The sequence below is a fragment of the Tauraco erythrolophus genome, chromosome W, assembly GCF_009769465.1.
Source record: "Tauraco erythrolophus isolate bTauEry1 chromosome W, bTauEry1.pri, whole genome shotgun sequence".
NCBI lineage: Eukaryota > Metazoa > Chordata > Aves > Musophagiformes > Musophagidae > Tauraco > Tauraco erythrolophus.
This window is the reverse complement of record NC_141497.1, coordinates 18,588,989-18,614,184: the sequence shown is the minus strand read 5'-3', so window position 1 is coordinate 18,614,184 and position 25,196 is coordinate 18,588,989. Positions and strand designations below refer to the sequence as shown.

Sequence of the window (25,196 nt, the reverse complement as noted above, 5' to 3'; positions counted from 1 at the left end):
TCCCAGTGTGCCATAAACAAGACTGCATAACAAGCTACAGGTGCAAGATAAAGTCTTAGTTTGCAAAAACCTCCAACTGTTTCTCAGCCAGCCTGCGTGGGAAAAAGAACTTTCACAGGATGCTGCAGCAGTTGTGCCGTGGTTAGCCCTAGATAGGGACGTAACCAATTGATGATACTCAGCAATTTCTGAGCATCATTCAAGGTCTTAATAGAACCCAAGAATTGCACCTCTTGGTGTTGTATAGTTTGATCCAGAACTTTGACTCCTAAATATTTCCAAGGAGGATGCTGCTGAACTTTCTCTGGAGCCACCTGCAATCCATAAGAATGCAGAGCAGCGAGCAGCCGAGGCTGTATCCTCAGCAGCTCGTCCTGGGTGGATGCTGCTACCAGGATATCATCCATGTAATGGTAGCAGTATGCCTCAGGAAACTGCTCGCGGACTCCGGACAAAGCTTGAGCAACATACCATTGACAGATAGTCGGGCTGTTCTTCATGCCCTGAGGTAGGACCTTCCATTGATATCTCTTTGCAGGTTCAGCGTTGTTAACCGCAGGTACAGTAAAGGCAAATTTTGGCTTGTCATCAGGATGTAAGAGGATCGTGAAAAAACAGTCCTTCAAATCAATGATCAAGATTTCCCACCCTGCTGGAATCATGGTGGGTGAGGGCATACCAGGCTGCAATGCCCCCATACTTTCCATCACTGCATTGATTTTTCAGAGATCCTGCAGCAATCTCCATTTTCCTGATTTCTTCTTAATTACAAAAACAGGAGTGTTCCAGGGACTAGTGGAAGGCTCAAGGTGTCCCTGTTGTAATTGTTCCTGAACTAACTGATGAAGGGTGACTAATTTTTCTTTTGGTAGGGGCCACTGGGGTTGCCAAATGGGTTTGTTTGCCAACCATCGCAAAGGCAACGTAGGATATTGTGCGCCCTTCAGTACAGTGGCCCCCATCAAAAATTTGTCCCAATCCATACCCCCCAGGCCGCCAAGACATCCCGCCCCCAGAGGTTAAGCGGAGCTGCAGTGACATAGGGCCGAACTGTAGCTGTTTGCCCCTCTGCATTTTTCACCACCACAGGTCGTTCACTTAAATAGCTCTGTGTGGTTCCCCCCAACCCTGCAATGGCTGACCCCACAGGGGCTAAAGGCCACGTAGGAGGCCACACAGAGAAGGAGATGATTGTCACGTCAGCGCCCGTGTCGATCAAACCTCGGAGCTGAATCCTGGACGACTGGGCATTTGGCAGCATTAGGGTACACGTCATCTGCGGCTTTTGGCTAGAGATGTCTGCGGTCCAGAAGACCTGTGGAAGTCCCGTAGATCCAAAGCCGCCATCTCCACGACTTCGTTGTTCTGTCCTGGGAACACATGACTTGAAAGGCACAAGTTGAGCAATTTGAGTCTTTTCAGGAATAGTGACGGGGGGGTGGGTGTGGAAACCATAGCACAAATCTGGCCTGTAAAGTTAGCATCAATAACTCCTGGGTGTACAAAGATCCCTTGAGAGGTGACACTAGATCTTCCCACCAGCAATGCACTCAGTCCCTGTCCTAGGGGCCCAAATGCATCCAAGGGAACCTTATAAACATGACAGGATTCTAAGATGACTGTTGCTGCGGTGTGCACATCCACTCCGATTGATCCCTGGGTGCTGGCTCTAAGCTGGCTGAGTAGGCCTGTGTCGGTGCCATGCCCTGGGGAAGTATTTGTGTCTGAGCGCACATCCCCTTTGCGCTCCTGGTCGAGTTTCCCGAGCGTGTCAAGGGTCGACCATTGGCATGGTACATAGATTGACAGTATTTTGCAAAATGACCTGGCCTATCGCATCTCTCGCAGTGAGCAGCTCCCCTGTTCTCCTTATTTTTTCTTCTTTTGTCTGGTCTGTTTCTGCTTGCTCTCAACCTTAGGTTGCCTTTTCAGTCCATGATCAGAATTTAATTGAATAGGCTGCAGAACTGCCGCCAGAGCAGACTTAGGATTCTCAGATCCCATTTTGGAACAGGCTTCAACCATGTCTGTTAGTGTGGGTTCCCCTGGCAAAGCATCTATGATATTCCTACACTCATCACTGGCATTATCTCTTGCTAATTGTCTGCACAACAGCTGCCGCAAGGTCTCATCTTCGACCTGCTTCTCGAGGGCGGCAGCAATCTTTTCCACGAAAGATAAAAAATGCTCTTTCTGCCCCTGAGTTATTTTCACATATCGTGTTTTAGGAGCAGCCATGTCCATGCCTTTTAATAGGGCTCCCATACCAATCTTCTGAGCCTGCTCAAGGACCTGAGGATGCCAGGTGGCTTGAAGATCAGGATCAGAAAAGGCATTAGCTCCCATAAGAGCATCTGCTGGAACTCCATGTCTAGGATCAGTTGGAGGCAGTTGCATATTCCCAGCCACAGCTTTTTCAGCCATCCTTCTCCAATTGGCCTCAAAAACTGAATATTGTACAGGTTGAAATAATACCTGACCTAAATGCTTAATATCAGATGGAGGGAGCAGGTCAGTATTCAGCACTCTGATAATCTGCATGACTTCAGGAGAACCCAGCCCATATTGTGCCACTTTGGATTGCAAATCTTGGACCACTTTCCAAGCGATAACTTCATGTGTGTCAGACTGACCTGAGTTAGGAAGAGCTTTCTGTACAGGAAAGGCTTGGATGATACCCTCTGTGGGTTCACTACCACCTTGATCTACCTGCACAGCACTTTGAGGCACTATAATAACCCGCTCAGGTCCCTTTTCATCTTCAGGCATCCCGACTTTCTCTATTAAAACCCAGTCCCCAACCTCCAGAGCCCGCCTCTTGACCGCTTCCCAAAACCGCTTTGAATTTTTTGGATGCACAGTCACACTACATTCGGGAAGAGTCCAAGGACGGTTGTAGGCCAGCTGTGTTACTGGTTGCCGATGCCTGACCACCGCCACAGTTTCCCGCAGTGTAGTAAGCGAGTCCGCAGTAACACTGCTGGCATCGTCGGGCCTCACGGATGAGGAAGGCTGGCAGGGCACAGGTGCCGGCCCAGCGGGCGGTGTAGCGGCGGAGGCTGTGGCCGGTTGCGGAGCTACGCACGGCAATGCAGCTTGGGGCGCTGCGGCTTGCGGCGGCATCACTGTCCGTGCAGGTGCAGGCACAGGCGCCGCCGCCGGGGCTGCCGGCGCCGCGCTCGGTGCCTGCCGCACCGCCTCCGTCAGCACCACTAGTTGCTGTGATACCTCTCGCAAAAGCGCCGTACGCTGGTGTGCCGAGAGATCCGCCATTGGCAGCTGTGCCGTCTGCGCCGGGAGATGCCCGGATGCTGGCGCATGCGCCGGATAGCCGAGCGCTACGGGCGCCGGCGCGGGACACAAAGGCGCCGGAGCCGACGCCGCCATGATATGTCCTGCCCCTCCCGGCTGCCGTGCCTGGCTGCGGCAATGGCAGAGCCGTAGGAAGGACAGATCCCGCTGCAGGCACTGAAGCAGCCGGCTGTACGGGCGGCCGTAGTGCGGAGGAGGACGGGGGGGCCGCTGGGGCGGAGGCCGCTCCAACGCTTTGCTTTGACCGGTTAGTTTTGCTAACTGTTCCACTGGGGAGGGGCACTCAGGCGGAACATAATCCCGCGGGGAGGGGTAGGACCTCCGCGTAGTCCCCGCGAGTCTCTCAGTGCCCGAGGGCAGCGGAGACGCAGCGGGTACGCTGCCTGTGCTGTCCGGGGTCAGTGATCCCTCAGATAACTCATCGTCCCCTTCAGAGCCTTCACCCGCAGATTCGTCAGAGCCCGGTAATTCTTTTCCTTCTCTTCCTGCTGTCCACTTCCGCATTATACCGTATAGGGACCACCACGTACGTAGCAGGTCAAGTACGCTCTTATCTCCAAACACGGTCTCATGAAATAACTTATCCCCTAACAGTTCCCAAGCTTCTGGGCTAAGGGCAGCGTTAGGATCAGCTACAAACTCATGTTCTGCTGCCCAATTTAGCAATTCACAGAGAGCTTCATCACTTCTGTCAGCTCCCGCGATCGTTATCACATTTTTGAAGGCAGAAAATATCGTGCTTTCTTTCATGGAGCTTTGCCCCATCTTCTCAGTCTAGAGTTTTGTCCCCGGAGCCTCGGGGGGTGCACGTACCTTCTAAATTCAGTTGCGGTTGTATCACGTCAGGGTCACCAAATGTCGCTGTCGTGCCAGGGACAAAGAGAAGAATGACGCACAATTCAGGTCCAGGAGAAAATGCCAATTCTTTAATTAATTACAAATCCGTATATGTAACATGGTTCACAAGGATGGCCAAGGCAATTGGTCGCTTGACCATCCACCTCCCAGAGTGATTGGCTAAATGCTACAACACCCATTTCAAAACAACTTTCCCAGTGTGCCATAAACAAGACTGCATAACAAGCTACAGGTGCAAGATAGAGTCTTAGTTTACAAAAACCTCAAACTGTTTCTCAGCCAGCCTGCGTGGGAAAAAGAACTTTCACAGGATGCTGCAGGAGCTGGAAAATTTCTGCTTCTGGCTTTTTAGTATCCACACCTCAGGGCTGCTCTTAATCCATTCTCCACCCAGCCTGTACTTTTGCTTGGGATTGCCCTGACTCACATGCAGGACCTTGCACTTGGCCTTGTTGAACTTCATGAGGTTCTCACGGATAAGGTTTCTTCAGGAAAAGCCCCTGTGCACCAAGATCTGCCACTCTGTATCAGGTCGGGCTGGCTCCGGAGCAGCTCCCTTTGGCAACTGACCAATATGATGACTGATGGTATTAAAAAAAAAAAAATTTCTAGATTGCACAGGCCTGTTGGAGTTGTAAAAAGGAAACTGCCTTGTTATGGCAAACTGTTCCAGCAACATAAGTGGGTGCTTGGGTATTCAGCAGCTCCAGGTGCTATGTTGCTGGTTTTCATTGTGTTATTGACAAAAAAAATGCTTCTAAATTATGAGGGCTTGCTAAATTAGCATACCTGGCAGGGTTAGTGAGCTACTGAAATCTGTATACAGATCACAAGCCTCCAATGTTGAAGCAGGATCTTGTTTGGCTATAAAACAAATATCATTGTTAATCAAGGAGCATTGAAATGTTTGGGAGGCCCTTCAGGTGAGCTGTTGCTATCTGTAGCTGTGATCATTGGCTCGGGCTCAAAGACATGGATGCTATTGCTGTGAGCAGTGCAATTCTGTGCTTTGGGTCCTGTGTGTTGAGCAGTGTTGGAGGGTCCTCAGGATGTAGCTGAGACCAGGTATGTGAGTGCCCTGGGTTTGGCTGTGATAGAGTTAACCTTCCACAGGAAAAGTGGGAGGGGGCACAGCTCAGGCAACTGACCAGAATTAATCAGAGAGCTATTCCATACCATATGCCTCATGCCTCCAGACTATATAGTGAGGGAGCTAGCTGAGGGAGGGGCTTTTTTTGCATCTTTGCCGATCATGAGAGGGTTGGGCTGTTGTGGGGGTTCTGGGTTCGGCATGGTGAGCATTTGTACCGCTCATTTTGTACTGCTCTCTTTTTATTAATATTATTGTTGGTTTTAGTCTTTTCTGTTTTTTTACAGTGTTTTATTAAATCGTCCTTATCCCAACCCACGAGTTTCTTCCGATTTTCTCCTCCCATCGCACCGAGGGGGAGGAGTGAGCGAGCGAACAGCAGCCTTGGTTGCTTAGCTACCGGCTGGGCTAAATCATGACAGTGGGAAACTGGCAGCCTGCAGTCTTGAACAAAACTGATCCACAGCTTCTCTCTTGTTCCTATCATCAATCTGTACCTTGGATCAGGGTGACAAAGGACAGTCTGAGTGCTGCTCATCAGCTGAGGCTGTGCCACCTGAAGGTGTGGGAGTGCCTCTGGCAATTTTTAAGTCATCCTAGCAGCTGGCTGCAAGAGGCAGCAAGCCAGCAGGGCCGGGAGAGGCCAACAGCTGCTGACCAGCCTCAGGCCCCATCTGCACCTTCACCCCATCTTGCAGTAAGGCCTTGGGATCCGACAAGGCTCTGTAGTTAACTTCGGTGGAGAAGATCAGCTGTGGTGAATACTGCTACAGCACTCCTACAAAGTAATCATGTCAGAGTGCTGTTGCTGATGGAGAATTGATTTTGCATGCTCCTTAAAGCGTTTATAAATGGTAGGCATTATGGAGCTTTAAATCTATATTCAGACTATAACACTGGTGAGTAGAACACAGATTGAGGATTATGTGGCTGTATGGTTTCCATATGCTGCCAAAATATTCTTCCTCTTGCATGCTGGAAGGGATTTTTAGTGAAACCTTCAGAAAGCATCTCCTGCTTTTCCACCTGATATTTCAAACCACCATGTCCTAGGGGGAGCAGTGTAAGCCTGCCCTGCACCATCTGTTCAACCTCCTTGTATCCTGCAAGAAGCATTGTTTTTACACCTGAGCTAGTAGAGAGTGCTAAACCTTTCAATTTAAAAATTCCTGTAGCAAATTCAGCTGCCACTGGGAACAAATTATTTTTTTTTAACCCTACTTTGGGTCTCCTGTGACTAAAGTGCATTTCTATCACTGTGACAGTACTTGCTATCTGGAGACCAATTTAGTTTTATATGACTTTATTTCTGGTTTTGCTTGCTTTGCTATGTTCTTTAAACCTCTTCACTTGAGATTGTTTTGTATCAATTTGCAGATTAATCCTGTTTAGCAAGGGAGACTTTTGAACATATAAATACAGTAGACCCAGGAAGAATTGAGAAATGTTTCCAGTTCTTGAATGTATTTTTACTGGTACTTGGGGTGTCCATATCAACAAGGTTAAACTGCTCAGAAGATAGCCAGGGTGTTGGAGTTGAGCCATCAGACCTCTGCCTCAAGCCAGGCTATTCTCAACTTTTGTTTCTGTCTTGCAGAATGGAGATGTATGTATTTCAATTCTTCACCCACCTGTAGATGATCCACAAAGTGGAGAGCTGCCATCCGAGAGGTGGAACCCTACCCAAAATGTCAGGTAACAGTGTGAATCCGTGATGTACAGCGGTGACCGCAAAGGCCTGTCATCTCTCTCCAAGACTAAGGCCTGTGTTGGGAAAGGTTTGGAAGGAAATTTAAGACTTTGGGGACTTTAGGTCTTGAATTGGGTGAGAACCAAACTTATCAAGCTATCTGAAGTGCTGTATGTCCTGATGCTGGGCTAACGATGTGGAGACTTATATCCTGTTCACAGGGTTTTGTGCTCTTAAAGTAAATTATCTCAAGCCTTTCCCAGTCCATGTTATCCTACACTTAAGTTTTTCAAACTCCTCCAAGATACTGCTAGTGGAAAAGAACATTTTTGAGTATTCAGGCCTAGTAGGAGTAACTTTGTGCATAATCCTACCATTTGCCTTCCAGTATTTGTCTCTGTCTCCTGTCCTGCAGTGTGGTATCTTGAACAGTTAGCCAGATAGTTTGTTGGTTGTTTTTTTTTCCTGCCAAAAAAACAAAGGATCACTAAGTACCAGAGGCATTCAAGGCCAACCTGTCCATTTTTTTTGAAACACCAGCTGAATTTCACTCTCATTACAAGACATTGCCAATAAAGAACTGATAAAACTCATATCAAGTAGCAGCTCACTGACCTGTGCTGCTGGAGTAGTGACATAGTAGAAAAACCTTGAAGTAAGATATTTCCTATTCTGACTTTTTAATCTCATTTATTATCCAAGTAAGGTTAAAATAATTGCATCTAGATTTTTAGCATATCATATGAGAATTATGCTTGCTTTCAGAGTGATTTATTAGATGTTGGTTCCCCAACTTGAAATCTGTTATTTATTGGTAAATCCAGCTAGGGATCTCAGCACACCTGAGGGAGTGCAGTGATTTGAAAAGGATTGTCTGATAGTTTGACTTGGCTTTCATCTAACTTGACTTCATGAAATTCATTTGAAAAGAGTCTTTATCAAAGCAAAAACCTAGCAAGGGGGATTTTTTCGATTCTTGACCCTTCAAATAGGATTGTAACATACACACACTCTGCAAAGTGCTGAACTAGAAGCTAATGTGGCAGGAGACTAGGAATTGTAGCAGTCAGCAAATTATAACAATTGATATTCATCCTGGAGCATGCTACTTTGTCATGGTTTATGCCATTTCGGCAACTAAACTCCTTACAGCCGCTCGCTCACCCTCCCCCACCCCCCGGGGATGGGGAAGGGAATTAAAGGAGAAAAGGGAAAGAGACCCGTGGGTTGAGATAAGAAAAATTTAATACTACTATTACTAATATATGAATATATATACATATATGTACAATGATAAATATGTACAAATGAGTGATGTACGGTGTAATTGCTCACCATCCCTTGGCTGAGGCCCGTCTTGTCCCGAACTAATGATCCCGAAACAGATAAATCCCAATATCGAAATCCCGGGTGAGCGAGAGGCCCGAAAATAGAGAGTGAGACAGAGAGAGCACTCTGAGAGTCTGAGAGTGAGAGTCCCGGAAGAGCAAAGGCCCTTCTTTCCGGCTGTCCCTCATTTTATACTGGGCATGACACTGCATGATATGGAATACTAATTGGCCAGTTTGGCCTCAATCCTAAATCTAAGTACAAATCATAAGGAGAGTCGTGGACTCCCCATCCCAGCCATGCTCCCCCCCATCCTGTTGTGCTCCTGCACACCAGCAAGAACACGGCAGCTGAAAAGCCCTTGAGACCTCAGTGCCAACTACAAACATCAGTGCGCTATCAGCGTTCTTCTCAGAGCAAGTCCCAGACTAAAACCAAAACACGGAGCTCTTCTGGCTGCTAAAAAGAAGAGCTGACTCTGTCCCAGCTGAAACCAGGACAGTATCCACCCCTTATTCCACACAATTCATGTCATGTTCAAACCTCACATATATACATGGATACTATTCCCCTAGTCCATGGGTCATCCCTCCAAAATGTGTGTTGAGTTTGTTCAGTCCGTAACTCCGGGCTTCATCTGTTGTAGCAGTCTCTCAGGGCAAGAAAAATGATGTGGAATTTGCTCAGTAGGTAGAACGGATGACACAGTCTCTGTTGCATGTGGTATTTGGAGCTCGTAGTTGGTGTATCCGGCAACAGTCCATGTCCACAGTCTGCAGGTTGAAGATGTTGATCTCGAGGAAGTTGCTGGGTGTCTGGAATCAGTTCTGGTTCTGTCAAAGTTCATTCTTCATTAACCTGGATGATTCTTAGTATAATGGCATTAGTACAATGTGACAACCATAGCAATGATGGTATGCAGGGACAGGGTTATTCAGCAATTAATATCACACAATTCAATTCATTTTATCATCTATTTTCACCCAACATCAAATCCCCTTGAGGCACACATCGGACTTCCCCGTCCTTCTGCATCACCCACCAAGTGCACCCAGGTCCCTGAGCAAAAGCAATCCCACGGATGGGTTTACCTTTACCCGAGGCAGGAATAACCCAAACTGTCTTCCCCAGTATATTCCTCATGTGCACTACAGGGACTTTATCCCCTTCTACAGTACGTAGAAGTTCTGATTGAGCAGGACCAGCTCGATTGGCAGATCCTCTAGTGTTGACTAACCAGGTGGCTTTTGCTAAATGCATATCCCAATGTTTGAAGGTTCCACCACCCATTGCTTTCAGTGTGGTTTTTAGCAATCCATTATATCGTTCAATCTTCCCAGAAGCTGGTGCATGATAGGGGATGTGATATACCCACTCGATGCCATGCTCTTTGGCCCAGGTGTCTATAAGATTGTTACGGAAATGAGTCCCGTTGTCTGACTCAATTCTCTCTGGGGTGCCATGTCGCCACAAGACTTGCTTTTCAAGGCCTAAGATAGTGTTCCGGGCGGTGGCAATGATGTGCAGAAACAGACTCCACAACTCGGAAAGTTGTAAAGTAGGTATGTTTATTGCAGCGCTGGGTGCACAGGGGATCGCTCCGCCACAAACGTGCACACCCGCCGTAGCAGTTTTTCTTGTATTTATCCAGACATACTCATCACCCCCTCCCCAAAAGGGCAGTCTCTCCCAGGAGATCATTTCCATAGCCCCCGCCTCAGGATCTGCCTCAGGCTCCTCCTTGACACGCCTCCTGGTGGTCGTGGGCAGGGGTCTTTGGGATGAAGGCCATAGGTCTTCCTCACTGTGTGTTTTCACTTCTTCCCTAGAATTCCTGTTTTGGCTGAGCTTGCAGAGCCAAACCGTTTCCCAGCCTGGCCTGGCCTTGAGTGGACACCTGGTTGTCTCCTACTTGTTATTGTCTGGAGACAAATGTTAGTTCTTGTTAGTCCTTATCTCTCCTCTTTGTCTGTTTTTCTCCCTATGGGTCACGAGTTACAACCTTGCCATCATTTATTTTGTCTCTCTTACCGGCCTTCTTTTCGGGTAGTTAGTGTTTCAAACCGAAAAGACAACCTAAGAGGGACAATAGACAAAGACAGACGAGACAAAGAAGAAACAAGGATAACAGGAGACCTGCTCGCTGCATAAGATGCGATAAGCCAGGCCATTCTGCGAGATATTGTGAATCGTTATACCATGCCAATGGCCGACCCCTGACTCGTTCGGGAAACTTCCCCAGGAGCGCAATGGGGATGTGCGCTCAGACAGAAATGTTTCCCCAGGGCATGATACCAACCCAGGCTTACTCAGCCAGCTTTCAGCCAGCACCCAGGGATCAGCCGGGGTGGATGTATGCACCGCAACAACAGTCGTCTTAGAATCCTGTCGGGTCTATAAGGTTCCCTTGGATGCGTTTGGGCCTCTAGGACATGGGCTGAGTGCATTATTGGTGGGCAGATCTAGTACCACCATTCAAGGGATCTTTGTTCACCCAGGAGTTATTGACGCTGACTTCACAGGACAAATTTGTGCGATGATTTCCACGCCCACCCCCCTGTCACAATACCGGAAAAGACTCGGATCGCTCAACTTGTACCCTTCAAATCAAGTGTCCCTAAGGCAAAACAACAGAGTCGTGAAGGTGGTGGCTTTGGTTCCACAGGACTTCCGCAAGTTTACTGGACTGCGGATATCTCCAGCCAAAAGCCACAGATGACTTGCACCTTAATATTGCCAGATGCCCAGCTGTCCAGGATTCAGCTCCGAGGTTTGATTGACACAGGGGCTGATGTGACAATCGTCTCCTTCTCCGCATGGCCTCCTACATGGCCTTTAGCTCCCGTGGGGTCAGCCATTGCAGGACTGGGAGGAACCACACAGAGTTATCGAAGCGAACGACCTGTGGTGGTAAAGAACGCAGAGAGTCAAACAGCTACAATTCGGCCCTATGTCACTACAGCTCCACTCAACCTCTGGGGGCGGGATGTCTTGGCGGCCTGGGGAGTACGTATCGGGACAAATTTTTGATGGGGGCCACTGTACTGAAGGGCGCACAGTATCCTACGTTGCCTTTGCGATGGTTAGCAAACAAACCCATCTGGCAACCCCAGTGGCCCCTACCAAAAGAAAAATTAGTTGCCCTTCATCAACTAGTTAAGGAACAATTACAACAGGGACACCTTGAACCTTCTACCAGTCCCTGGAATACGCCTGTCTTCGTAATTAAGAAGAAATCAGGAAAATGGAGATTGCTGCAAGATCTCCGAAAAATCAATGCAGTGATGGAAAGCATGGGGGCATTGCAGCCTGGTATGCCCTCACCCACCATGATTCCAGCAGGGTGGGAAATCTTGATCATTGATTTGAAGGACTGTTTTTTCATGATCCCCTTACATCCTGATGACAAACCAAAGTTTGCCTTTACTGTACCTGCGGTTAACAACGCTGAACCTGCAAAGAGATATCAATGGAAGGTCCTACCTCAGGCCGTGAAGAACAGCCCGACTATCTGTCAATGGTATGTTGCTCAAGCTTTGTCCGGAATCCGTGAGCAGTTCCCTGAAGCATACTGCTACCATTACATGGATGATATCCTGGTAGCAGCATCCACCCAGGACGAGCTGCTGAAGATACAGCCTCGGCTGCTCACTGCTCTGCATTCTTATGGATTGCAGGTGGCTCCGGAGAAAGTTCAACAGCATCCTCCTTGGAGATATTTAGGAGTCAAAATTTTGGACCAAACTATACAACACCAAGAGGTGCAATTCTCGAGTTCTATTAAGACCTTGAATGACGCTCAGAAACTGTTGGGCGTCATCAATTGGTTACGTCCCTATCTAGGGCTAACCACGGCGCAACTTGCGCCGCTCTTCAATATTTTAAAGGGGGACCCTGAGTTGAATTCACCTCGAAAATTGACTCCTGAAGCGCGACGGGCACTAGAGGAGGTTCAACAGGCCATTTCTGCTCGTCAGGTTTACCGAATAGATCCCTCCATTGATATTACCGTTTTTATTACCACTCCAGATTCTCATCCAACAGGTATCATTGGCCAATGGAACAAACAGTGGTCTGACCCCTTGCATATTCTGGAATGGGTCTTTTTGCCGCACCAACCAAAAAAGACAGCATCTACGTTATTTGAATTAATTGCTTGTCTGATAATCAAATGCCGTCAGCGCTGTCTACAATTGATGGCAGCAGATCCTGCAATAATTGTTCTGCCAGTACAGCAGGAATACTTTGAGTGGAGCCTTACTAACAGTGCTCCTCTCCAAAGTGCGCTGGAAAATGTCTCAGGACAAATTGCATACCATCTGCCTAGCCATAAATTGCTGCAATTGGCAAGATCGACAAGCTTTACCTTGAGGCCAAAAAATAGCCGAGTGCCAGTACAAGGACCCACTGTCTTCACTGATGGGTCTGGGAAAACTGGGAAAGCTATTGTTACCTGGAAGGAGGAATCTGAGTGGCAGGTGCTGGAAGGCCATGAGTCAGGCTCAGCCCAGTTGGTTGAACTGAGGGCTGTTGCCATGGCCTTTCAACGGTTCTTGCAGGTACCTTTGAATTTGGTCACCGATTCTGCTTATGTGGCTGATATAATGCAACGCTTAGATTGTTCACTTCTGAAAGAAGTGAATAATGCGGCTCTGTTTTCTCTATTAAAAACCTTATGGTGTGCAATTCAAGATCGAGTTCACCCATATTACATCCTGCATATCCATAGTCATACTAATTTGCCAGGCTTTATAACGGAAGGCAACGCCAGGGCTGACATGCTAGCTAACCCTGCATGGGTAGCACCTCAGCCCGATAAAATCGCACAAGCCAAGGCATCGCATAATTTCTTCCATCAAAGTGCACATACCCTGCAGAAGCAGTTCCACTTAACGCCCACTGAGGCTCGGGACATTGTCAGCGCTTGCGCTGACTGCCACAGACTTGCAGCACCTCTGCCATCGGGGGTAAACCCCAGAGGCCTAAAGGCCCTGCAGCTTTGGCAGACGGATGTAACGCATGTTCCTGAATTTGGCAGGTTTAAGTATGTGCACGTGTCTATTGACACTTTCTCCTCAGCTATGTGGGCATCTGCTCATACTGGGGAGAAAATTCGCGATGCCATTGCCCATTGGAAACTCGCCTTCGCGGTCTTGGGCGTGCCTTTTTCTATAAAAACCGATAATGGCCCGGCCTACGTCTCACAGAAGACGCGGCAGTTTTTACACCTATGGGGTGTAAATCATACTTTGGGTATTCCGCATTCTCCTACTGGCCAAGCCATTGTTGAACGCGCTCATGGCACCTTGAAGCGTGTTTTAGAGAAACAAAAAGGGGGAATGCATGGAGAAACCCCACAGAGTCGCCTAGAAAAAGTGTTATGCACAATTAACCATCCTACGGTGCCATCAAATTCAAATAATCCCGTTATTTTGAATCACTTTCATTGCAGTCTTCAGGTGAGACGCACCTGCCCCGAGCAAAAGTCTGGATACGGGACCTACTCACTAAGATGTGGGAAGGCCCATATGAGCTTATTGCTTGGGGTCGTGGGTATGCTTGCGTTTCCACAGATACTGGGGTATGATGGCTACCCGCAAGATGCGTCTGCCCTGACCTGCAACATCAGAAACAGAACAGGCAACGTCCGAATGATGGCCAGAATAGAGATCATCCATCAAATGACCCTTCTAATGGAAATAATGACATCGGCCATCAACCTGTTCCTTCCACGAGCAGAGACTAAATTTCAAGTCTCTGTCAGAGTCAGAATGTTAGAATTAATAACTAAATGTATGACTGGTTTGCTAGATGTATCTCCCATGGTATTGCTGAAAAATCTCCCTGCTTGATTTAAACTAATCTTAAAACAAAAAGGGGGAATTGTGGAGAAACCTTTTGGCTGCTGCAGCATCCTGTGAAAGTTCTTTCCCTATGCAGGCTAACTAAGAAACACCTGTAGCTCGTTACACTGGGAAAGTTACCTTGAAACAGGTGCTGTAGCATTCAGCCAATCACTCTGGGAGATGGATGGTCAAGTGACCAATAGCCTTGACCCATCTAGCAAACCATGTGACTCCTGACTATTTAAGGCGGGGTGCTTACTCCTAAGGGTGAGGCATTTCCTCCTGAGCCTTGGAGGAGTGTGTGCCTTCCTTAGAGTAGAGCCTAAAGCCTTTGCATTAGAACATTGGTCTGCTTGGAGCCACCTGAAGCCTTCTTGCTGCAACAGGCCCATACAGAAGTATTATCTTCATATTGTTGGAGTTGAGTGACCACATCACCCACGGGTGGTGCATTGTCTCTGAGGTCCATTACTGCCAGTGAGGTGGGATATGCTGGTGGCACACTCCATAGAATCTTCTGCCATATGGGTCGTACGCACTGGATGTCATCCGGATCTTCAGATAACCATGCGCTTCTCGGGTTACAATAAATCACCTCTCGCATGGCTAGTTCCCCCAGGTACTGAATAGCTTTCTCTATGTTGGCCCACTTGCCCAAATTACATGGCACCTCGTCCTTGTAGGGGTACCTTTCCTTTACAGCTGCCAGGAGCCGTCTCCAGAGGCTGCGGACTTGTGTCTGCCTTCCAATTGCTTTATCAATGCCTCCATCCATGGCTAGGGCTCCTAGCTGCCTGGCTTCTCTACCATCTAACTCCAGACTATTGGCCCCCGTGTCCCAGCATCTGAGCAACCAGGTGACAAGGGGCTCACCTCTATGACGACTGTAATCTCTTTGAATGTCTCGCAGCTCACTCATGTTTAGAGATCAGGTGGTTATTGTCTCATCTATGAGATCGTCATCTCTCCTCCGCTGAGTTCTTCTTTGGGGAGTGTCGTGGTTTAGGCCGATCCGGCAACTAAACTCCACACAGCCGCTCTCTCACTCCTTCTCCAGTGAAGTGGAGAGGAGAAAAATGTAACAAAAGGACTGAGGGTCGAGACAAGAACAGAGGGAGCACCCACCAACCATGGTCCTGGGCAAAACAGACTCGGCTTGGGAATAAAGCAAAAACAATTTATTAACAGTTACTTGAAAGGATAAAGAGAAAACAAAACCAGTTACTTGAGAGGATAAAAAGAAACACAGCCAAATCTTAAAAACAACACCTTCTACCTCCTCCCCCAGTGGCGCAGGGGGACAGGGACTGGGGGAGTGTAGGTCAGTTCATCCCATGTTGTTCCTGACGCTCCTTTCTTAAAGGAGGAGGAGTCCTTACACCCTTTTCCCTTGCTCCGGTGGATCTCCTACTCACAAGGAAAAATCCACAAACTCCTCCAGTGTGAGTCCCATCTGCAGGACGCAATCCTCCCCCATTGGATTGCTCCAGTGTGGGCTTTACCACAGTCTCGGATTCTTAGGGAGCTGCTGCCACTCGCTGCAGCGTGGGTCGTCATACGGACTCTAGATGCGTCTCTGCCTTGTTGTGCGTCCCATGCTCCACCACCTCTCTCAGGCTCAGGCATCTCTTCTCCGACGTGGGCTTCTCCATGGGCTGCGAGTGGGTCTCTGCTCCACCGAGTCCGTCCTGGCTGCAGGGAGCCGCTGCCGTCTCGCCACCGGTTGCAGGGGAAACTCAGCTCCGGCACCTCATCTCGTTCCATCTTCACTGACCTGGTGTCAGTGTGGCCGTTTCTCTCAGATCTCAGTCCTCTCCGGGTGAACTTGGCCCAGCAGCACCCCGGGAGCGGGGTGCTCCCTGAGTTCCCCCGGCGGTTCCGCCATCGCCATCCTCAGCGGGTGGCGCCGGCCTGGTGCAGGCAGCCCCCGGCTGGGAGCCGGGGAGCGGGGGCAGTGCCTTCCTTCTCTCCTCACAGCTGGGCAAAGCACCTTTTCTGGTTCCTTTGTCCCAACTTAAATAGGGCAATTCGCAGAGGCGCCGATTGGCTCAACCCTGGCCCGAGGGGGATGGGAGTCCGATCTGGTGGCCAGAACCGGGTCTGACCCGGTTCCAAAACCAGAGAAGTCACAGGGCGCAAATCCCTTCTCCTGCTACCAGAACCCCTTTGCATCAACCCATCACAGGGAGAAATGGAACGTTCCCTCCTTCTCTCTTGTTGTGATGGCCCTGCTTGAGAGTCACCTACTACCTCTTCCTCTTCTGGATAAGCAGAAAGTTCTTTCTCTCTCTCTGTCGTTTTAGCCCTGCTTTCTCTTCTTCCAGTCGTCGCGATGGCCCCGGTTGCTCCTCTTTATCATCAACCTCTCCTCTACGTTCTGACTTTCGTACACATTTCCTCCTGCTTACGGGAGCAACTGATAACGTTGTAGTCTGAGTAGGTGCTGTGCTTGTTGTAGTGGCTTGAGCAGGGTGTTTGCTTTTGCGCCGGGTACCAGAAGCCAGGGTTTGAGTAGCCACAGTGCTTGTCACAGGGGTTGAGACAGCAAGCACAATAACACGAGAAATGAATTGGTACCCACTTCTAAACGGTCGATTAACTCTAAATATATATATATATAAGAAAACATATATTCAGGAGACCTTGCAACAAATCAAACCCTTTAGATTATCCCAATGCTGTTCAGTATTCTCAAAATTTGCATGAGCTTTTGTAAACGGCCTAGGGGGGGAAGGGAACACAAGGAAGCCATCCCCCTTATGAATTGGCTCTGAGAGAAGGAGAGAAGCCACTGGTGTAATTGGCAACAACACCCGCCAGGTAGCGCTTAAGATTAATAAATGAGGTCCACATCACCACGCCCCTCTGCACTGCTGAATACAGATACAGAACTGGTCCCAACACCCACGATTTTATCAGCATTCCACAACATAGTTCAGTAAAACTTTTAATTGGAGGAAAAATGCCTTTCATCCTAGTCCAACACGCGGAGATAATAAATGGCGAAAGAATTCCAACAAACAGCATATATGGCAGATAAGAGGCGCTAAATTATAAAACCTCTATTATTTTAACACATTCCGGTCAAATCCATTGTTATCTCAACCCTTCGGGCCCCACGTTGGGCGCCAAAAATAAAGAACTATCGTGGTTTAGGCCGCTCCAGCAACTAAACTCCTCACAGCTGCTCGCTCACTCCTCCCCCACACACTGGGGATGGGGAAGGGAATTAAAGGAGAAAAGGGAAAGAGACCCGTGGGTTGAGATGAGAACAGTTTAATACTACTGCTACTAATATATACATATATACACAATGATAAATATGTACAAACAAGTGATGTACGGTGTAATTGCTCACCGCCCCTTGGCCGAGGCCCGTCTTGTCCCGAACTAATGATCCCGAAACAGATAAATCCCGATACCGCAATCCCGGGTGAGCGAGAGGCCCGAAAATAGAGAGTGAGACAGAGAGAGCACTCTGAGAGTCTGAGAGTGAGAGTCCCGGAAGAGCAAAGGCCCTTCTTTCCGGCTGTCCCTCATTTTATACTGGGCATGACGCTGCATGATATGGAATACTAATTGGCCAGTTTGGCCTCAATCCTAAATCTAAGTGCAAATCATAAGGAGAGTCGTGGACCCCCTGTCCCAGCCATGCTCCCCCCTATTCTGTTGTGCTCCTGCACACCAGCAAGAACACGGCAGCTGAAAAGCCCTTGAGGCCTCAGTGCCAACTACAAACATCAGTGCACAGTCAGCGTTCTTCTCAGAGCAAGTCTCAGACTGAAACCAAAACACGGAGCTCTTCTGGCTGCTAAAAAGAAGAGCTGACTCTGTCCCAGCCGAAACCAGGACACCTGCCCGTGGCAGAGGAATTGGAACTAGATGATCTTGGAGGTCCCTTCCAACCCAAACCATTCTGTGATTTTTATGATTCTATGCTGGAGGTGACATGCTGACTTTACAGCCTGTTTGCTGAGTATCAAAGGCTTTTAAATGAATTCTTGAGATGAAGTAGAAGACAGTCTCTCTTCTGCTTATCATTCCAGTTTGACCAGATAGTTTTTTCCAGAGCTGCTGTTCTTTTTCCTACTGAAGTATATAATTTGGAAAATAAATTGTATAAGACTCTCCTGATAGCTGTGCTGAACAGTCTGGCCAGACACAAGTGCTTAGTTTCAAAACCTTTCAAGAAACTTGACATCCAAACGACAAAGCATTTCCTGGAATTGTATCCCAGATACATGATCTAGTAGATGTGCTCAGCACACACTGCTCTGAATGCACCCCTAAGTCAGTGCAAGTACAACTGGGGCTGTCGTCTCCTTTAATCAAGTTCTGCACAGCAATTGCTATGTACTGCTGTATTTCAAGATTTATTCCTTCTGTCTTGTTCTTCCCTTCCATTTAAATTGAAAGCCGTTGCCAGCAGGACCACCTTGGACATTTGGTAGCTAGAGTCAGGTGACTGGGTGTGTAGAGCTACCCGATGGGACTTGCTGTTGAGTTTTCTGCTGGTTGTGGCACTGTGTGAGCAGTGAAGGGCTGAACCTCTGAAGTGCAAAGGATTGTAGAAAATGCAGGAGAAGAGTCTGGGTGAGGGAGGTGGCGTTTGCCCCTGGTAAATGCCAGCAGAGTGGGGCAGCTAGCAGCTCTGTGCTGCTGCTAGAAATCCAGTAAGGCTGTCTGTCTGCCAGGGGTTACGTGACTGGCTCATGCTGGTTTTGCTGAGTACTAGCAGCTGAATCCTGCTGGGCCCTTGATGGCTTGCCTGGGTATTTAAAAACATCTGCACTGTCTTCCCCTTGCTGTACTTGAGTGCTGCTTGCTACAGCAGCCTTAGTGGTACACGGGCTGAGGAGACGAGAGACCTGGCCACAGCTCCAGCCTCTTAACATGCTGTGGGGCAGGGAAAACAGTGCAGCCTCATCTGGTGGCCTTGGGTCGTAGTGATCCTCTCTACATGGGGTAGGCAAAGAGCCTGGCTTTCTGCTGGGAGGCCAAATATCATGAGGAACAGGCTCACCAAGCAGGTTTCCAACCCTGCACCATCCATAGGTGGTACGGACAAGCTGAATTCTGGTCTAATGCAAGCTTTGCCAGGGTCTGAATTTCATAAATATCTGCTCTCACTTCAACTATTATCCTTAGCTATCCTTAATTATCCTTCAGTTTTGACTTTAAACAAGTTTCCGATGCATCACCTAAAGAAGTCATCGGCATCCAGAATCCATGAATGTGTTAGCTCTGACTCTGCTGTTGTGGTTACCTTTTTCAGGACTATCTTACTAAGTGTAATCTCTTTGCTTAATGAGCCCAACACATTCTCTCCTGCCAATGTGGATGCATCAGTCATGTTCAGGAAATGGAGGGACAGTAAAGGAAAAGACAAGGAGTATGCTGAAATCATAAGGTAAGCTTTGCCATGTGTGATGCTGTGCTACCAGCCTCCTGCTTTGAATCCTATGAAACACATTACTTACAGAATTTGCTGAAACCAGCTTCTCACTGTGATTGCTCCTTTGGAAATGAATTTTACAGTCTTTTTCCAAGTCCACACTTCTGATCCCTCTAGGATTTTCATCACAGAAGTGGTACAACCTTCTGGAGCAGGACGACTGGGCTGATCTGTCTTTGAATTGTTCTTTTTTTAGACTCGTCATGGTTTAGGCCAGCTGGCAACTAAACTCCACACAGCCACTCACCCTCCTCCATGGGATGGGGAAGAGAATTAAAGGAGAAAAGGGAAAGAGACCCATGGGTTGAATCATAGAATCATAGAATCGTCTGGTTGGAAGAGACCTTCAAGATCATCGAGTCCAACCATTCGCCCTGCACTGTCAGGGTCCCTAAACCATGTTGCTCAACACCAAATCTACATGATTTTTAAACACCTCCAGGGATGGGGACTCCACCACCTCCCTGGGCAGCCTGTTCCAATACTTCACAAAGAGATAAGAGATAAGAGATAAGAACAATTGAGATAAGAACAATTTACTACTACTACTACTATATGAATATATGTATATATATGATGATAATAATATATACGAACAAGCAATGCACAGTGTAATTGCTCACCACCCCTTGACCAAGGCCCATCCCATCCCAGACTAACGATCCCAAAACAGGTAAGTCCTGACACTGCAATCCTGAACAAGTGAGAAGCCTGAAAAGAGAGAGAGAGCACTCCAAGAGTCCAAGAGAACTCCCAGAAGACCAAAAGCCCTTCTTTCCGGTCAACCCTCATTTTTATACTGGGCATGACGCTGCATGATATGGAATACTATTGGCCAGTTTGGCCTCAATCCTAAATCTAAGTACAAATCATAAGGAGAGTCGTGGACCCTCTGTCCTGGCCATGCCCCCCCCCATCCTGTTGTGCTCCTGCACACTGGCAAGAACACGGCAGCTGAAAAGTCCTTGAGGCCTCAGTGCCAACTACAAACATCAGTGCGCTGTCAGCGTTCTTCTCAGAGCAAGTCTCAGACTAAAACCAAAACATGGAGCTCTTCTGGCTGCTAAAAAGAAAAACTAACTCTGTCCCAGTCAAAACCAGGACAAGACTAATCTGACATGATGCTCTGCAAAACCTATTGGATGCTCTTAAATTACCAAAGTCCCTGCTTGCCTTTGAGCACTGCTTGCATTGCTTGGGATGTGACTCTGACTGCATCCTACTAATTCTGTGCTTAATGTACTCATGAATCATAATCTTGTCCCTGCAATTCAAAGGAATATCAGCAGGATTTGGCAAGCGCTTGCAAAGCTGGGTTTGATTAGATGGAATCACTGCTCAGTCTTGACTGTCCTTTGAGAAGTTCATGATTCATCAAGTGCTGTAGGGAGATGATATAAACTTGAGCCAGGGTTGCTGCGGAGTGGCAGATGGGCAGCCCATACTGCAGTGGGGTCACTGTCATACTTGCCTGGGTCAAGACCACATCTGCATTGACTCTACTAGCTGGGTGTGCAGGATACATCCCCGGTTGGAGCTATGCAAGGCAGGCAGTTGCTGGCCTGAGCAGTGCAAAGAGCCTTGCTGGGAGGTTATCATTCCCCTCCAGCTCTGTTGGCTTCAGTAGAGCTGTATGTACTCCATCGAGTATGGCAGACTGAGCAGACGAGTGAGGGTGAAGGGACAGGCTGCCATCTGCTCCTCTCTCCGGTGGGAGGCAACACAGGCCAGCAACAGTTCACAGCCCAAGTGCTGCTGGAAGGCAGCAGCCAGAGCCTGTCCTGGGGTAATGGAAAACACTTGTTTCCTGCCATCTCCAGGCAGTGCTGGGGTTATGGCTGCATCTCGGGGTGCAGCCATGTGCTCAGACTGCTCTTATCCTCCAGTGGGAGCTTAGAGCTGCCAAACGCTTGTGAGAACTGCAGTTCTGAGCATGCTGGGTTAGTCTCATCAGTGGTGGAGGGTGGCTGTGGATGGCATCTCTGAACCTACCTCAATAAGTTGTCTTAGTAAATCCCTGAACATCCCTTCTGTAACAAATGTAATTAAATTTACTCTGAGCTCTGGCAGGTCTCTAATGTAGAGTCCTGTAGCATAACTGATTTCATATGTTGCTGAGAGCGTGCGTGCTGCAAACACCCTTGGAGTGTTCCCATGCTCAGGGCTGTGGGAACTAAATCTGTTTCTAGTGCTGCTTGTGGTGCTTCAGCCAAACATCAGCTCTCCTGACTCTGAGCTTGCCAGGAAGGCTGGGCTGGGGCTGGCTGGGAGGTGGGAAGTTGAGCCATGCTGCTGCTGGTGCACAGCCCTGCTCATGTTGTTATGTCCTCCTCCCTGTAGGAAACAGGTTTTGGCTACTAAAGCTGAGGCAGAGAAGGATGGCGTGAAGGTCCCCACTACGCTGGCGGAGTACTGCATCAAAACTAAAGTGCCTTCCAATGACAACAGTTCAGATTTGCTTTACGACGACTTGTATGATGATGACATTGATGATGAAGATGAGGAGGAGGAGGATGCCGACTGTTATGATGATGATGATTCTGGCAATGAGGAGTCGTGACCTGCTCCCTCTATGCCCCTGTACTGTCCTGCTGACCCAGGCCAGAAGGGAGCAGCCATAACCTAGCAGCAGTCCAGCAAAAAAGTGGGGGGAGGGGGATCAAAAAAACTTTGTCTCCTACTGTCTCCTGTTATATGGATCTGTTTGCTCCTTTTTTATGGACCTCTTAGAGATCCTTCATGGAATGTTTGAATTCGCATTCTTAACCTTTTCATCACTGTATTACGATTTCTTTTTTAAAAAGAAACTCCCTTTTTCACTTCTCTGAAATGGTCACAGCGAAACAGGTTTGCTTATGTTTAGATTCTTGAATTAAATACAGTCTTACATTGAGATGTTTAATGTATTTAAAGCTGGGACAAACCCATTGGAAGCTGAGTTTTCAGGAGCTCAAGTGCTGCATTTACTAGGAAGAAAAAAAAAGGCCACACAAAGCAAATTGCCAAGGTTTAGCTGTTCCATTTACAATAATAGCGTGTATACATTCGTTTAGCCTTGTGGTGGCGGCTTTTCCTTTATAAGGTATGAGGTGGAGAGTGTAAAGCTACTGTGTGTTGAGCTTGATGGGATGTTACTGAAAGGTACAGTATTCCTTTTCAGCCTGCTCAAGTTAGGAAATAGCTGGCCTCTGGAGCCCCAGGGGGCACAGCTTTGTCTCTGAAAAAGGCTTGTGATATGAACCCTAAAATAAACACTTAACACTTCATGTTTGTACCATTGAGCCCTGGGTTATGTTTTTGGTTTTGTGTTGGTTTTTTTTGTGTTTTTTCCCCCCTCAGACTAGGATGGGGTTGAAAAAGTTCAGTTTAGCTGTGCTGCTGAGATCTGCTGCCAGCTGCCCCTCTCCAGAGAGGGGAAAACAGACATGCATCTCGCTGCCCAATAGCCTTCTGCTCCATGTTTGCTAGCAGCCCTTGCTTCTTGCAGCCCAAGTCCAATGCTGGCCTGAGCCTTTTTTTCTGTTGCTTATGTAGGTCACATGTTGGTAAATGCAGCCCTGCTGCAGTTCTGTGGAGTTAGCAGAAGTCAAAGCTGCCTCTGGTGCCTACCTGGGGAGGCCAGACTGTCCCTGTACCTGCAGTGGTGGCTAGGGCTGGGGCACAGGGCAGAGGGGACACGTGTGCTAGGCTTTCCCCTGTCTGATTGGGGCATGGGTGAGTGTGTGCAGCCCCATAGGTGAGAGGGCTGCAGTGCTTTCAGGCTGGAAGAGAAGGCCAGTGGCAGGGTTTGACAAGGCTATTTAACAGCATGCTTCAGTCAGCACATTCAGATTGGCCTGCATGTTTCTGGGAGCTCTTGGCAGAGCTTAGGGCCATCGCTCGAAGGTGGAGGTGATACTGCATGCTTGTCTCTGCAGAACCCTCTTCGTGTCCCTCAGCACCTTCACTTTGTTGCAGTGTGCTGCTCTTGTTTGACTGTGGTGCAGTGGCCTGAATTCACTTTTTGCATGATTCCTCGATTAGCAGCCAGCACTGCCCTCCTGCCTTGAGCCCTGGCACCTCCAGGAGCAGATCTGAGGTGCTGGCACTGCTTGGGCAAGACCCTCCATTCCCACAGGTACTGAGGCAGTTATCCTGATAAGAGCTGTGGGTTTGGGCATTTGTTTATGCCTCCCTTTCATAGATCTCAGGTTTTTCAGTGGTATGTCACCAGCTGTGACTCCTTGAGGGGTGCTTTGGTAGGAGTAAACTTTGTTATGTGATCAGGATCAGCTCGGGGGAATGTGTCCTGGGGTGAGGAGCAGGATGAGAGTGAACAAGCTCAAAGTGTGCTGCCTGGAGGGAGAGGAGGGCAAGGCAGCCCTTGGGGAGGGGAGAAAGCCTGGTGGGGCTCTATTTGAAGTGAGGAAGGTAGATGTGTTTTCAAAATGTTGCTTGGCTGGAATTTGCTGCAGCAGGACCAATCCCTGCTTCTCTGCCCCAGGGTGTGCTGGTGCTGCATCTCTCTCTGCCCCCCTGCAGAGTAAAGGTGGCCCAAGTGGTGATACTTTGTCCCACAGTGCTCCCTGTAATGATATGCCCTCCTGCTTTGCATGTTACCTGGGAAGGCAGCTGGACCTCTTTTGAACTGCTTCACCTCATCCTTTCCCAGCTTCACTCAGAGCACCAGTGTTGGCAAATGGGTACCTGGCACTCCTGGCTGCAGGACTGGTCTCAGGGCCACACCAGGACAGGGACACCAACATCCAGCTTTTGAAGGGCAGTTGGGGAATGGAGGAGCAGAGTATGGCAACACTGGCTGTGCTGATGACTTAGTTTGAAATGATATTGCTTCTTTAAGGATTTCCCTTGTACTTTTGACCGTCTTCACTGTATACTCTCCAGTGACTTGTATTTTCAAGCTTGGTGTTGTAAGATGCATTATCATGACTCTTCTGGTACCCTTTTTTTTTTAAAGACAAAAAGCACCCTATTTTGAGAGCTACTATGTTAACTAGACTAATTTCTCTTTCCTGCTTTCTTGTGCAGTGTCATTGCTTGTTGACTTGCTGGTTTCCTTTTAAGAGATACAAACTGGAGTATGAGGGGGTTTTTGACACTAGTTAAGAAATTGCAGAAAAATGTTTACCTGATCTGTGTATTCTGTTTTTTCTTAACCTTTTTTCTCCTGTCTCAGCTAATATTAGCATTTACATGCCCCTTCAACTGCAGTTTTCAACCATTCTGAAACCAGCAGGGTACACTAGATTTCTTAGTAGCTTTCTTAGCTGAAATCCCAGATGTTTTCTTTTTTTTTTCTTTCAGTATAATTTACCAGAAAGACTTAACTGATGCATTTTTGTGTTGTCTTCCCCTTCAGTAGTTATATTTTGTCTTTTCTGCACATCTGTCTACTAATAAAAAAAAAAAAGTGAAATGACAATATTTCAGTACTTAGTTCCCTGTTAACTGAGCTGGTTTATTTGCATGGGCTATTTAAAGCTTTGAATAACAGCTCTTCACAAGTTCAATGCAGCTCCAATATCAATGCCTATCCATAAATGTCTCTAGGGTTATTAGAAAATAAAGCTGCTGGTTGACAGCTGCCTGCCTGAACTGAAGACGAAAGAATGAATT

At 48.0% G+C, this 25,196-nt stretch overlaps 1 protein-coding gene across 1 annotated transcript in view; it reads left to right on the top strand.

Moving 5' to 3' along the window:
• Positions 1-25,196, top strand: part of LOC147526254 (ubiquitin-conjugating enzyme E2 R2) — a 105,337-nt gene extending 80,141 nt beyond the window's left edge. Inside the window, exons 3-5 of the mRNA XM_086630263.1 lie at positions 6,858-6,955; positions 19,401-19,535; positions 21,921-25,196. Coding sequence (XP_086486389.1) covers positions 6,858-6,955; positions 19,401-19,535; positions 21,921-22,140 — 453 coding nt within the window. The 3' untranslated portion in view covers positions 22,141-25,196. The remainder of the gene's footprint in view (positions 1-6,857; positions 6,956-19,400; positions 19,536-21,920) is intronic.